The sequence below is a fragment of the Geotrypetes seraphini genome, chromosome 2 (genome assembly GCF_902459505.1).
Source record: "Geotrypetes seraphini chromosome 2, aGeoSer1.1, whole genome shotgun sequence".
NCBI classification, from domain to species: Eukaryota; Metazoa; Chordata; class Amphibia; order Gymnophiona; family Dermophiidae; genus Geotrypetes; species Geotrypetes seraphini.
The window spans coordinates 436,536,220-436,552,532 of record NC_047085.1 but is presented as its reverse complement, the minus strand read 5'-3'; the positions used below and the strand labels follow the sequence as shown (position 1 = coordinate 436,552,532).

Here is a 16,313-nt window from a genome sequence, read left to right as displayed (position 1 = left end):
CCCCCAAAACCCCAGGGTGCTGAGGCTGTAGCTTTAACCACTGTGCCACACTCACGATGCCTGCAAACTAGCCAACAAATCTAATCTCCAGGGACTGAATTCAGTTTTATAGATTAAAGCTAGTTGCCCTGAACATGGACAGAGATAGCAAGAAGACTAGTTAGAACTAGTCTGCCCAATTTACCAATTCAAATGAATTCACCAATTCACATCAGTGAATCAATTCAAACCTATTTGCTTTCTAAAAAATCGGACTCACTGATTCAATGAGTCCTGAGACCTCTGGGTCTCCTAAAGCAGGAGCAGTGGTGGTGCTGGCTGGCAGGAAGAAGCAGTGCTTGGAACAGGCTGCTCCTGGCCTGCCCTACTGGGGGCCTTCCCTCTGCCGTATCACTGATGAAGTGTTAGAGGGAAGTCCTGACTGGGGCAGGCCAGAAGTGGTCTGTTCAGAGCGCTGCCTCTTCCTGCCTGCCACCGCTGTTGCTTTGGGAAGCTCATATGTCAGATTTCACGGTGAAGGGGGCCTATCAGGAGGTGCTGCACAGGGAATAGGAGGGGAGGGAAAGATGCTGCACAGGGGGATAGGATGGATAGAAAGCTGCTTTGCATTGGAGGAGAGAGGAAGAATTGTTGGACATGGGGTAGATGAGCAGAAGGGAGAGATGCAACAAAAAGGGAGAAATCCTGCACATGGTGGAGGAGAGGGAGACATGCATGGAGAAGAAAGAGGGAAAAATGTTGGACATAGGGTAGAGAGCAGGGAGGGATGGTGCATGGGGGGGGAGAGAAATGTTGCACATGATAATGGAGGGGAGGAAAAGAAAGATGCATCATGGGTAGGAATAGAGAGGTTTGATCTAGGGCACAAGGCAGAGAGAGAGAGAGAGAGATGGTAGACAGTGGGCAAGAAACAGAAATATTGTGTGTGTGGCAGTAGAAGGGAGGGTACAGAGGTGGAAGATGGATGGTGGGAATGGAAAAAGAAGAAAACATCAAATAGGCTGGAGACTCTGATAAGCGAGTTAATAGAAGACAAACAGAAACCAGAGTCTGGGACCAATATGATGTGAATAATAAAATGACCAGACAACAAAAGGTAGAAAAAATAATTTTATATTCTATTTTGTGATTACAATAAGTCAGATTTGAAATGTGTATCCTGCCAGTAAGCGTGAGCTAGGACCTAACAGAGGAGAAGTCTTTTTTTGTTTATTTTGTTTACACCACAGCACCAACATTGGATTGGAGAGAGCAAAGGTGGGTGGGATGGGTGAAGAGGTGACAAAATAAGCACGTCAGGGTGTTTGGAAAAAAACACTTGATTGGGCAGGAAAAGTGAATTGAATTGAAAAATCAGTTTAATGGGCCAAATGAAATCTTTTTTTTTCTTCTGAATCAGGCAGCACTAGTTAGAACTAGTAATAGTGAACCTGGAATACATTACAGCTAAAACGTTATTTCTCTTTGAACAATGTATCAGTGTTCATAAAATAGTCTTTCATGCTAAAGACATGGATGCTATCCAACAGAGCCAACTGTTGGTTTTTAAAAAAATATATATATATTATGAACATGTTATGATGCACTTAGTACTTCAAATATAATAAAGGTAAAACTTATATAAAGATCCACACAATAGTTCAAAACTAAATGCAACAGAACCACCTGGAATTCAAGGTTAATTTAAGTATAGACAAGTTGGTATTTTAATATTGCTGCTACTTAACACTAATGGCCTATGGTTTTTGAAATTTCATCTTTAAATATACCTTTTTAATATTTAACACAGTAATTGCAATTGCTCAGGGAAATAGGATCTTGGCATCTAATTTTATTGCAAGGATTGCATGCAGTGACATTGCAAATCAAATTCAGATTAAAGTGCTGCATTAAAAATACATAATTGGGCTTTATCTCCTTTTTTTCCCCATAATTAATGGTATAGAAGAGCAGTGTCACTCAAAGCACACTATTAGTGTGAGATGTTTTCAGGACAAAACTTGTTAAATATTTCTTTCACTTATGCCCTTTAACCTTCTGTTAAAAAGGAATAGACAGATCCTGTTTTTTCCAGAACAGTCATCTGCTAATGGACTTGGCTGCGGCAGTGAATGATCATGTGTAAAACCGGTAACCATGGTATTGACCACAAATGATTTGAAAGGTACATTTATAGTAAATATTGTACTGATGTTCAGGTTTAGTTTTAGTTTCTTGCCACTTGATGGCAGTGAAGGAACTAGTGCTGCCTAGAAAAAAGGCTGTGGGCAAAAACCCATTGTGCAAAGCAGAAGGGGGAGGTAGAGAAGTGTGGCATTTTTAATATTCACGTTTTCTAGATGATATCATATTACAACTGACAGGGAAAGGAGAGCCTCTAGATGGAGCTTCAGTACTTCGTGAGGAAATCAGATCTGCACCTCCTTATGTTGCCATGGATTTAACTTTTGATTAGTTTGTAAAACTGAAGTAGCTATGTTACAGTTTGTCTTTCTTTAGGAAACGAGTTTTACCTTGGAGACTAGACAGACTGTACAATGCATGAAATCTTTAATAATACAGCTCAGATTTGCTTTAGTTGAGAGTTAAGAAATTGTCTTAAATTTCTAGGTGAGTAGAAGCTGTATGAATTTAAATATACTAACGGCCTCTTTTACAAAGCCGTGCTAGTGGCTGCACTGTGCTAACGGCCCCGAAGCCCATAGAGCTTTAAAGGGCTTCAGGACTGTTGCGCGCGGCTTTGTAAAAGAGGCCGTAAATGCATTAAAAACTGAAATTTCCTAAGCATAAAATTAGTCTTTTATTTACTAAAAAGAAAGCTTTGAGGGAAAAAATGAGAAAAAGTATAGTAACATGTGACTAAACATAGCCTTCTGCAGGATTCATTTCTTTTAGCATGGAATCTGTAACTCTTGATGATGCAACCTTTGATTTCACTGCTCCTCTTTAAGCTGTTGTGCAGGTCTGTTTGGCAGGGGACATTTCTCCTTTTTTGTTTTCTTGCATAGTTATTAGCACATTCATCATTCTAGACCAGCATTGCCCTCCAAATATGTACATTAGTCACAAGTGCTTTTGTGCACTTGTGTTATCCATACGTGTTTCTACAAATGCACTCTACCTGTGGAGGTGGTTTAGGGCAGGAGGAAGTCCCAGCCCTCCAAACCACCTTGCGCTAGATGCCTTTTACCTCAACACTTTACCAACCAACACCACTTTCTCTTCCAGCTCAACTGAGCAAATTCTGACAACTTTGTCACTTAAACTACTCATTGTATGCTTCTCTCATTGCAGATCTAATTAAAGATGTCTTTTGGGCTGGCTCTTCATTATTTTTTTCCCCTTTCTTTTAAGCCTAGATCTACATTCAAAACAATTAAAGGTCTGCTTAATACTGGAGATTTTCCATTAGCCATCTAGGTTCTTACTTGCTTCTGGACTGCATTTCCATGTTGCTAGCAGTTCCCTGGTGTGTTTTTGAGACCTGGAGACTCTGTAAAACTTCAGCCACACATTTCCTAGAAATGTACTTATACACCAAATACAAATGTGAAGACTACTGACCAGTCAGAGTTAATGGTTAATACCACAAACGGAACCGAAACATATATCTATTTAAGAAAACAAAGAAAAAGAAAAAACCCTAGGTAAGGAGAAGCACTGGACACCCAGGAAGTATGAGATGTGAGGGAGGGTGTTGGGATGCTTCCCTGACTTACTTACCACCTGTCATCTGTGCTGGTGTTGTGGGTGTGCTTTGATGACATTTGATAAGTGCCCTAGGAATGCTTTAAATACTCCACTTGTACTTAGTTGGGAGAAGCACTGGTTACCTGGGAGGTAGAGCTGAGAGGAGAGTGCTGGGATACTTCCTTGATTTACTTGCTGCTTATTATCTATGCCAGTGCGTTAGTCGGAGGGAACGAGCGTCCAAACTATGGGACGCAATGAAGGTGAGGGCCAGCTGCTCACCGGCCGAGGTGGGATCATAAGAACATAAGAAGTGGAGATGTTTTGGAAATCTTTTTGGTCATCATGGGATTGAGTAGGGAGCTGTATTAAAATTATAAGTACTCTGGCATTCCATGTGGGGAAGAGAAAAACTACATCTAAAGGTCCTGTAATTGCCAGTAGTCCCTACCAGGCACCTAAGGACAAATGCGATAACTGGAGTGGTTTTAGGAGGGGCTTCTTTGTTGAGAATGGGCTTCTATTAGTTCATCTGAAAAGACTCCCTCAATATGCCAAGCTCCTCAAGTTTCAACCTTCCATAGTGGGTGGTGAGATGGGAAGGAAGTCCTGAGAGTCCACTTTTGAAACCTGTGACCTTGTAGATGCAGAGGCGACAAGGATGATTTTGACCAGGATGTTGCATTGAAAGAAATTTGGATAGTGGTCATTAGGACTGAATCCACAATTAAAGGAACAATTTGCTCTGTAGGGTCCACCTTGGGGGTTAGCGCCCAAGAAAAGGATCTGGGTATCATTGCAAGCAATACGATGAAACCTTCCTCCTAATGTGCGGTGGCAGCCAAAAAAGCAAACAGGATGCTGGGAATTATTAAAAAAGGGATGGTTAACAAAACTAAGAATGTCATAATGCCCCTGTATCGCTCCATGGAGCGACCTCATTTGGAGTTTTGCGTTCAATTCTGGTCTCCTTATCTCAAGAAAGATATAGTGGCGCTAGAAAAGGTTCAAAGAAGAGCATCCAAGATGGTAAAGGGGATAGAACTCCTCTCGTATGAGGAAAGACTAAAGAAGATAGGGCTTTTCAACTTGGAAAAGAGACAGCTGAGTGGAGATATGATTGAAGTCTATAAAATCCTGAGTGGAGTAGAACGAGTACAAGTGGATCGATTTTTCACTCCGTCAAAAATTACAAAGACTAGGGGGACACTCGATGAATTTACAGGGAAATACTTTCAAAACCTATAGGAGGAATTTTTTTCACTCGGAGAATAGTTAAGATCTGGAACGCATTGCCAGAGGTTGTGGTAAGAGCGGATAGCTTAGCTGGTTTTAAGAAAAGTTTGGACAATTTCCTGGAGGAAAAGTCCATAGGCTGTTATTGAGAAAGACATGGAGGAAGCCACTGCTTGCCCTGGATTGGTAGCCTGGAATATTGCTACACCTTGGGTTTGGGTCAGGTACTAGTGACGTGGATTGGCCACCATGAGAACGGGCTACTGGGCTTGGTTTGACCCAGTAAGGCTATTCTAATGTTCATATGATCTTAGTTTCACATAAGAGACTATGGTTAAATTGGAGGCAGTAGATAAAATATCCATCTTAGGTAAAGAGATTGCAAGTGATTGAACCTCAGGATACTGGCTTAGGACTTATGGAGGATCTGGGGTTTCTGTTTATAACAAAAAAAATCTAATCGGAAAAATGGGCTGTCACCCCACAGCTGTTGATGTCATCTGAGTTGGTGAGAGGGTGTTCAAGGACCTACTTGCACTGGCAAGCTCTGTACAATGGTGGGAAATTGGTGCTTCTGCTAGACCATGGTACCTTTTCTGGCTACAGGCATTGCAAGGGCATTAGATACAGGATGTAAATGTTCTTGCATTTTAATTTCTTGCAGTGCTGGCAGCCAGAGGAGAGGCAGGCTTAGTGGTGGGAAGGAAGTAGTGAAAAATTCCTATCATGCTAAAGAACGAGCATTGTTGTTGGGGCTTGGAAAAAGGGGTAGCTGATAAGGAAGAAAGCTGGGAGAAAAGTGTATGTTGATGATTCTTGGAAAAGGAGGGGGCTACTGGTTTTGCATGAATGACTGGTTTTGCATTGAATGACGTCTACTTAAAAGATGATTAATTTTATTTTTACGATAACAGAGAAGGAAGTGGGAAAGGAACAATGGTCAGACCATTGAGTGGACAAATACGTTTATTTTAAAAATTCTGAATTTCATTTAAAACAAATATACACATGAATAAAACAAGATGTGGCAAGCATGTAAAGTCCTTTGTAATGAAATATATGCTGAACACCAACACGGTCTATGTTTCGGCCACATAAGCCTTCCTCAGGGGTGGTGAAAAATAGCCTCTGATGTAACGATTTGCTTCTACCATGTTCTGCCCCACCGGAAACAGGAATTACATTTGATGGGAAGGGTTAGGGGAGGGGATGGAGGAATTTTAAAAAGTGGGTCCTGGATGTGTGTGGTACTATTATTTATATATTTGATCAAAAGGAAATTAGGGGTTTATTCATCAGCACATATGCAGTTAAAATTATATTCCTTAAATGTTAATGGACTTAATAATCCCATCAAAAGGGAAAAAGTACTACATTTTTTTTGAAACAGCAGGCAGCTATTTCATACAAGAGATGAATTTATCATCTATCAAGGCTGCCAAATTGGAAGGGGGATGGGTAAAACACTGTTTTTTTGCACCAGCAGTAGGAAAAAAGGCAGGTGTGGCTATCCTGATTAATAGGAAGTGTTCTGCTACATTTGGACTTTCGGGCAGATCGTATGGGTAGATGGCTCCATGTTAATATGACTTCAGGAACTGATGCCCTGACGCTTCTTAATATTTATGCTCCTAATTCAAATCAGAACAAAACACAAAAGACCCCCTCTCATCAATACTGGGCAAGTTTCTCAAATAATATCATCATATAACATTTAAAGGCTTTTAAATAGTTAAATATGTTCATAAGCTCTTCAGCAAGGCGCCACAGCAGCGGTACAATGTCGCTGCAAAGGTGCTTGAATTTTAATCATAACACATTAAATGGAACAAGGATTCTCGCTTCTGCTGGAGTGGCAAATGTTTTGGCTCTACAAAAGTTGTTTAACAGTAGACCACTTATCTGAAAAGGTCAGTTCACGGCTCCAACACAGTCTGTGTTTCGCTATGCTACATCAGGAAGCCGGAAAGATGAGCTTATTTGCAGTGTGCAGTGCCTGAGTCCTTTGGTCTACACACTTGATGTTGAAAAAAGACGCCCTTTCAACATCAAGTGTGTAGACCAAAGGACTCAGTCACTGCACACTGCAAATAAGCTCATCTTTCCGGCTTCCTGATGTAGCGTAGCGAAACACAGACTGTGTTGGAGCCGTGAACTGACCTTTTCAGATAAGTGATCTACTGGTAAACAACTTTTGTAGAGCCATAACATTTGCCACTCCAGTAGAAGCGAGAATCCTTGCTCCATGCAATGTGTTATGATTAAAATTCAAGCACCTTTCCAGCAACATTGTACCGCTGCTGTGGCACCTTGCTGAAGAGCTTATGAGCACATTTAAATATTTAAAAGCCTTTAAATGTTATGATATTATTTGAGAAACTTACCCAGTATTATTTAGAGGGGGTCTTTTGTGTTTTGTTCTATTTTGAAAGTATTGCCCCCTCTAGTGGACTGTAATTTAAAATCCCTGGTCTGTTTGGATCAAACCTAATTCAAATCAGGCAGAGTTCTTTAAAAAAAACTCCAACAAATAATTCTGTTACTGGCTACATCTAATTTAATTGTAGCCGGATACTTCTATGCTGTCATGGATCCATTAATGGATAAACAACCCAGTAAACAATTAAAATCATTAGGACTGGATAATCTTATACATTCATGTAGATTGAAAGATATATGGTGGATTTTTCATTTTAATGCTCACAAATTTTCGTTTTGCTCTCAAGTTCATAAATCATTTTTGGAAGTCTATTTGGGGCAAAATCAACATGATTTTGGAAGCTTCGATTCCATTGTCCTATGATATAGTGTTATTTGGGATTTTATTAAAACCTAAGAGTCCAGTTACTGCAAGCAAGAACAGACTTCTTATCGTGACAGGGATAGCTATGCAGTTGATAACAAAAAATTGGAAAAACTGGGACAGACTGATTTTCAACTTTTGGTGAGAAACTGTGTCAATTTTGTAGATACGAGAGACTGAATTCGGAACAACTGGGACATTATAAAAAAATTTAAAGAGACTTGGGGTCCATTAACAGAATTTGTAAAAATTATTGAACAAATAAGCCTTTGATTCCTAATTGATTTTCACACACATCCAGGGAGGGTGGGAAATGTACTTCAATTATTTGTTTGAATGTAAGTGCTGATTATTGTATTAATTGATTATATATTCTGTGCACTTTTATATGTGATTTGAAAATTAATAAAGAATTAAAAAATAAATAAACGTATTTGTTCACACAGTGGTCTGACCATTGTCACTTCCTCACTTCCTTCTCTGTTCTCATAGTTTTGCCCGAGGGGTTGTGTTTTTCCTTTGCATTATATAATTTTATTTTTACAACTTGATTACACTAATAAACCACTATTTTTCAACTCTGAGAAAACACCTAATTGTCTCTAACCTCTAAAATTCCAAACTATAAACACCTAGAATCAGAAACACTAATTCTATAAAGTTGTTTTTAAAATTCCTTTTATAAAAAAACAAACAGTGAAAGTATGGAAGAAAGTCAAACAGAGAAGAATTAGCCATTTAGGTTTTTTTCCTGACATATATCATTTTATGCTTGTTTGCAGGATGCTTCATCAGTGGACATTAGAAAGGCATATCGTAAGCTTTCTTTAACTTTGCATCCTGACAAAAACAAGGAAGATGATGCGGAAATCCAGTTTAGACAAGTAAGTATGCCAATTTGTTGCAAACCTAATTAATGAGTGGCTTTCCTCCCATACTTAAACATATATTAGGAAGACTTTTAAAATGAGGGGGAGATAGGTTTGAGGTAGAAAACGGCAGGGGGAGGCAGATGTAATTGACAATCAGGATGTAATCAGTCACATGAATGGGTGATGTCATCTTACAGCTCTGGGCCAGAATAGCTCTTCTAGAGTTAAGAATCATTACAAAGTTCTAAGGATGCATGGCATCACCCATATTGAATAATGTTCAGTAGTGCTGCCCGATTTCCGATTCAAATCAATTCACCGATTCACTTCGGGTGAATCGAATCGATTCGTTAAAAAAAAAAAAAAAATCAGTTTCCCGATTCGGTGACTGACCCTTGCCCCCTAAAGCAGAAGTGGCAGCGCTGCCTCTTGCAGGCCCGCTGCTGCTCCTGCTTTAAGGGGCGAGGGTCAGTCGGGAAATGCTGCAGCATCTACCTCCCGCTTTACAGCGCAGACAGCATGGAAACTAGCTATCACAGCAGCCCTAGAGTGAGCGTATGCCCCGCCAGCAGTGCCACTCTCCTCCCCCGGGTTAGCTTCTTAGCTGGCTTATCTTAACTGAGGGACTGCATGCCTACATCAGGCGGGAAGGCATTCGCGCATGTGCGGTGCGGGCTATCATGAACTTTCCAAAGACCTAAAGTGGTCCGTACCGGGGCTCCATCGGTGACGTCACCCATACATGAGAATATCTGTCTGCCTGGATAACACCTGTAACGGTAAATAACTATGTTTTTTTTGTTTGATTATTTTGTTTACACCACAGCACCAGTGTGGGTAGGAGAGGGCAAAGGGGGTGAAGAGGCTATAAAATAAACCCACAAGGATGTTTGGGAGGGAAAAAAAACCACACCTAATTGGGCAGGAAAATCAAATTGAAAAATTGATTAAATAGGCTGAATTGAATCGAAATTTGCTTTTTCAACATTTTTGGTCCCTTTTTGTGTTGTAATGCTTTTGTTTGAAAAAAAAAACCCAAACCCTATTAATCATTTTATATTTGTGACAGAGCCTTAGCTGAGAGGCAGAAGCATAGCCAGGTTTTGATGTCAGGGAAAGAATATCTTTTGTAAAACAGAGAGAAATAGTCTAAGGCAGATAAAAATCATCTGACCTATCTGGTCTGCCTAACCATGCAATCCACTATCTCCTCCTCCATATTTTTTGCAAAAAAGGCAAACACTCATCTGCAAAAAGGCAAAGTTTTCCTTCTAACCCTTCATAGAACTGGACACTATTGACATCCAAGGCATCGACATCACCAGAGGTACTGGTATCCAAGTCGGTGTTGCCGTCCCAGTCAGGTAAGCCAGCCAAAAAGCCACCAGCTTCCTAAACAGGATCTCGGGCCATAAAGGTACAGAGTCCATTTGTACCATCCAAACAATGACCTCTGATGCAGTTCACTTCCCAATCTAAAGCTGCATCTTCCTCAATGTCTTCCTCTGGAGAGTGCTGTGGCACCAGTAATACCAACATCCACCTCCCAGGTATCGGTGCAGGCTTTCAAAGAGAAGCTCGATGCTCTCTTTCAGTTAGAGTTTGGGAGCAAACTTTCGATGCTCACTCCCATGTCAGCTCCTCTGGTACCGGTCCAGCCTGAGCATCGCTCCATGCCAACTGAAGGTATCAAGGTTGCCCCATCGGTACCGCCTTGACGACATCGATCATCATCGAGCCATGCTTCTCAACACCGATCTTTGAGACATCGATCTGCTTCACCAAAGCATCACTCCTCAAAGCATCACTCCCCACCGAGGCGTTATTTTTCACCTTCACCGAAGCATCGTTCTTCATCTTCTTCAAAGCATCAACCATCGAAGCATCGGTCTCTTTCTCCGGAGTGTCGACCATCGAAGCATTGGTCTCTTTCTCAGGAGCATTGACCATTGAAGCATCGATCTCCTTCTCCAGAGCATCAACCATTGAAGCATCGGTCTCCTTCTCCAGAGCGCTGGCAAAAGCACTGTCGTGCTTCCATGACACAGGTCCAGTCTTTCCAGGCATTCGTCTCCACGACCTCCGTTCTCAAAATCTGGGAAACATGCTTCCAAATCCAAGCATCTGTATCCTGCACGTTTGGCCAAGCGTAAACTATCTGCATCACCTACTCCTTCAACTCGGTACCGTTCCAGGAAGCGATACTCTTCTTCTATGCCTGAAGATTCAGATCTACACATGGGGTTTCACCTTCCTCCAAGGAGGCTTATGGTTCCCAAGCAGAGTGTTCTCATAGGGACCCTTCACTATCGGAACCTGTCTCATTCACCCATTTCATTCAACAGATAGGTAAGAACCTTAACATAAAGATGGAAGCAGACTCCAAATATTCCAAGGAGTGCATGGATGAGTTAGAAATCAAACATCCTCCTAAAGAATTGTTTAAGCTTCCCATGAATAGCATCCTGAAGCACACCTTTTGCAAAAATTTGGACACCCCATACTCAGTACCAGCTGTCCCTGGAAAACTGGACTCTCGCTATAAGGTTATCCCTTGTTCAGGTTTCGAAAAACCTCAGTTGTCTCACCAGTCTCTGGTAGTAGAATCTACCCTAAAGAAGTCATCCCCTTCTAAAGTGTATGCTATGGTACTCCAGGGGGTGAGGGTAGATCGATGAAAAAGTTTGGAAGGAGGTTATATCAAAACTCCTATGTTAGCCACAGAATTTTAAATTATAACTTTTACTTCACCTCATATTTGAAGTTTTGGAGTAAGATCATGCTAATCTATTTCAAATATTTACCTTCTCATTGACTACCGGATTTCAAACACATGTACTGTTCTTTCACACAGCTCCGAATACATCTGGCACAATCTTCATATGATGCGTTTGAGCTGTCATCCAGAGTCTCAGCACTCTCAATAGCCATAAGATGACTGGCATGGTTGAGAATTGCTGATATGGACCCTAACCTCCAAGACCAGTTAGCGAATATCCCTTGCCTGGGGGATGAACTTTTTGAGAACTCCATTGAAAATGTGACTAAAAAGCAAGCTTTCTGAGCATGAAAAATCTTTTGCCTTGTTGCTCAGGCCTAAATCTAAACCTTCTGCCTCCAGGGTGTACAAACCATCTTCCTCGTATCAGAGGCGTTATCTCCCGAAGTCTGCACCTTACTCTAGATTGCCGCAGAAAAAGCAATGCCAGCAACATCCTCAGAAGGCTCAGACACTTGCTGTGTCCAAGACAACTCAGCCTTTTTGACCATCTTATGTAGAGCTTCTTATGCAGACCGTCTTATGCAGAACTTCAGTCAACATCTCTCTGTCTCCCCCTCTTCCCATCGGAGGTCACTTAATTCATTTCTATCACCACTGGAAATTAATCACTTCCGATCTCTGGGTTTTCACGATCATTCAGGAAGGTTATTCTCTTCATTTCCTTCAAGTTCCCCAAGATCACCCGCCAAGAGTTTTCTTCCAACCCTCTGCAGGCCTCCCTTCTCCAGGAAGTCGAAGCTCTGCTCATTCTCGATGCCATCAAGAAGGTTCCTTTGGAACACCAGAACACGAGGTTCAGAAGAAAATGGAAGATCTCTAACTGATATTGGATCTCGGAGCTCTCAACAAATTTCTTGTAAAAAAAAAATAATTTTGGATGCTTTCTCTGGCATCCTTATATCCCCTTCTGGATCATAACGATTGGTTATGCTCTCTGAATCTCAAGGAGGCTTACACTCACATTCTCATTCATCTAGCCTCTTGCAAGTTTCTCAGATTTCGGGTGGGAAATCAATATTACCAATACAAGGTGCTACCTTTCTGCCTGGCATCATCTCCCAGAGTTTTCACCAAGTGCCTGGTAGTGGTAGCAGCAGCTTTATGAAGTCGCAGACTCCAGCTTTTTCCATATCTGGACAATTGGCTCATCAAAGACCCCTCATCTCAGGGGGTTATTGTAGCGACACAATAGACTGTTTTGTTCTTGCAAAATTTGGGATTCATAATCAACTTTCCCAAATCTCAGCTACAGCCCTTTCAGACTCTGCAATTTATTGAAGCTCTTCTAGACACGATACAACTCAGAGCATTGTTTCCCCAGCAGTGTCAGGATGCTCTTGTACAACTTTACCAAAAAGTGTTCACCCTCACTTCTCTCTCAGCGAGACACATGATGGTTCTCCTAGGTCATATGGCCTCTACAGTTCAACTCAGTAGCAGGGAACTACTTCTTCTACCAGTATTTCCGTCTCTACTTACACAGAGTCACGGTTCTTTTCTTTATCCTAACCTGTAGTCTCTACATCTAACAGCTTGGTTCCTTTCAGCATAACTTCAAACCTTCAGTGTTCTCAATCTGAGATGCTTCCAGAAAATATGCCACTAGACAATGTTATTACAACCATAAGTGAACTAGGTTTTCTGCTTGGTGCAATCTTCATCACCAGGAGCCTCAGTCTACCTCCTTGTCTTCAGTTCTGGATTATCTATTTCATTTATCTCAATCCACCTCTTGTTAGTCCATCTCAGTGCAATTGCTGCTTTTCATCAACTACTAGAGAAAAAAACCTCTATTTGCTCATCCTGTGGTTTTCAAACTTTTCAATGTCAAACCACCTCCTGTGGTTTGGGATCTCAATGTCATTCTTGCTAAACTAATGAAGCCTACATTTGAACCAATATCTACGGCTCATCTTAAATATCTCACTCGAAAAGTGTTCTTCCTCATCTCTCACCTCTGCTCGCACAGTTAGTGAGCTATAAGCTTTAGTATCGGACCCACCTTTTACAGTATTCCATCATGATAAGGTGGTACTCCACATTCATCCAAAATTCTTACCCAAAGTTGTTACAGAATTTCATCTCAATCAATCAATTGTACTTCCAGTGTTTTTTTTTTCCCCAAGCCTCATTCTCATCCTGGAGAAACAGCTCTTTATGGACTGGTCTGCAAGCGTGCTTTGGCCTACTGTTTGCAAAGGACTAAATCACATAGATCTTCTTCACAACTTTTTGTCTCCTTTGATCTAAACAAGTTGGGACATCCAGTTTCCAAGAGGACGATTTCCAACTGGTTGACTGCTTGCATCTCGTTTTGTTATGCTCAGGCTGGGCTGCAACTGGAGGGTCAAGTCACAGCCCACAAAGTTAGAGCTATGTAAGCTTCAGTAGCTTTCCTTAGATCATCTCCCGTGGAGGAAATATGCAACGCTGCCACTTGGTCCTCGGTTCATACCTTTACTTCTCGTTACTATCTGGATTCCTTTTCCATACAGGATGGTCATTTTGGCCAAACAGTATTACAAAATTTATTCTCCTAAGCGCCAACACTCCCACCATCCCATTCTGTTTAGTTTGGAGGTCACCCGTACGTGAGAATATGCTGTCTGTTGTCCTGGGATAAAGCACAGTTACATACCATAACAGGTGTTATCCAGGGACAGCAGGCAGATATTCTCACAACCCACCCACCTCACCTGATTGGCTTCTTAGCTGGCTTTCTGAACTGAGGAGATGCACACCCTACATCGGGCAAGAAGACACTCGCGTATGCTCGGTGTAGTCAGTCACAAATGTTCTAAAGTTCTTCAAGCAAGAATGCTTGTGCAGCTATCCGCATCGTGGCTTCATGGATGACGTCACCCATAAGTGAGAATATCTACTTGCTTTCTCTGGATAACACCTGTTATGGTAAGTAAATGTGCTTTTTGTGCCCACTCACTTTGGACTTGGACCCACTTAAAATTGGTGATCTGGCTTGAATATTGTTTCTGCAACCCTCTTCTGATGCATTATGATACCTCATTGATTTTTTTCAAAGTCTAGAATCGGGATTACAAATACCAATTAACTTTGAGATATATGTTCAGCATCAGCACTGGTCAAAAAGTCTCCCTTCTGGCACAAGGTAGCTTGACAGCTCTTTCACAGCTCAGTATTACAAAGGATATAATCTGAGTGCTGTTTTTTGTTTGACAGCATTTCTAATCTTTGGAATTCAAATATTTGTCCTTCTCTGACTATAGCAGGGGCTCAGACTCAACCCAGTCAGTGTAGGTTTGCAGGCTCAATTCACATTGGTGCCATTGCATTCAAAATCTGTTTGGGGGAGCGGCACCCCTAGAAGCTGAGAGGAAGGCTTTAGCTGTATCATTCTGCAGTTGCAGGAAGGAAAGAACAAAGTAGTAAGATTTGTTACCTCTGTGAACCCCACTCACAAGCAAAACTCTTACAACTGTGGAATGATGTGACCTAGAGCCAAAAAGCATCTCTTCAGTCTTAGAATATTGAGACTGAAGAACTGTTCTTGAAACTTCTGTGCAGAAATGGTTGGTTCAGTGCTGCTGAGTAGATCATCTTCATGAACATAGCTTTGCAGGGGCAATTAGATATTTCTACAATGTCTTTCTAAGGTGTTTGAAATAGGATGATCACTGGAAAGAAAAGAAATACACTGCTATGTTTAAATTCTGTTTTCTATTTTGGAACTAATGTGACCCCCCCCCTGATGTAGGTGTTCATGCTGAAACCTAGCTGTGTTGGGTTATCTTTACAATAAAGGAATTTGGTAATATCATCTTTTTGTTCTTTCTCTTTTTAACCACGTCTGCTCTTTTGTTGTGATATACATGGCAAAAACAATTTTTTTGATTTTATATAAAAAGGATGATGTGGTTTTATGGCCTTTGTCCACATCACATTTCATATTGTATTTCTAGTATACAGAATGTAATCCTTGAATTGTCCTGGTTCAGTGTAAACATCGGAATGAAAATGTTCTTTGGAAAAACAGAACCCCTTCAGTGTTGACTATAGTTTGCTCGTAGAGGATTGTAGTAGATCATCAAATTAACAGAACTGAAAATGTCATTATACATAGTACATCTGAATTTGTTTTGAACAAATTGTATTGGCTATTGATTGCATTTTGAGTCCAACATAAATTGATTTCTATAATTCATCAAACTGTCTACCACCAAGCACCATGGTGGTACCTTATCAACCTAGTAGAGCACTGAGATCTGAAAATCAAAAGTTATTGGCACCGTTAATGCAAGGGAGATATTCTGAAACCAGAGCCACATCTTTTTGTATTGCAGATATTAATCTATGGAACACATTGGTGGGACAGTTAACGGCTATGTTCTGATTGGTTAAGATTTTAAAAATTATTGAAAACGCGGTAGTCTGCGACAGCATTTTTGTGAAATGTTCAAGGTTTTCAGTGGCACAGTGGGTTATTTTGAGGAGTAGTTCTTAAGATTTTGCTTTGTGGTGATTATTCCTAAGTTTTTATGTTTGTACTCTGTAAACCATCTAATTGTAGACGGTATATACATTTTTTTTAATAAGTAAAAATAATACTCAATAGAGACTATCTTTGGTACACAAATCAAAACAATTTAAAATAAACATAAAATAAAAGAATGAACTACAGTTGCAAAAGGAGAGCAAGCATCCACATGGAGAAAGTTGACTATATAACAGGTTTTACCCACTCCTCGGCCTGCTACCAAATTAAGGAATAGAACAGCAGTTGAAATGTTTAGTGGAAGCCACTACTTTTTTATATGCACTGTCTCTAAATTTAAACTTAATGTTTGTTGTTGAATACATAATTGATAAACATTTGTGTGTGGGGTTTCTATTGTGACATTTAAGAATAAAGGCCTTGATTACATAAAATTATTTTAAAAAGCCTATTAGAGGC

The 16,313-nt window shown here is 40.7% G+C and overlaps 1 protein-coding gene across 1 annotated transcript in view; it reads left to right on the top strand.

Moving 5' to 3' along the window:
* The window catches only part of DNAJC1 (DnaJ heat shock protein family (Hsp40) member C1), a 327,684-nt gene that overhangs the window by 93,019 nt on the left and 218,352 nt on the right, over positions 1-16,313 (top strand). The window contains exon 2 of the mRNA XM_033931327.1: positions 8,512-8,613. Within this exon, the coding sequence (XP_033787218.1) occupies positions 8,512-8,613 (102 nt within the window). The remainder of the gene's footprint in view (positions 1-8,511; positions 8,614-16,313) is intronic.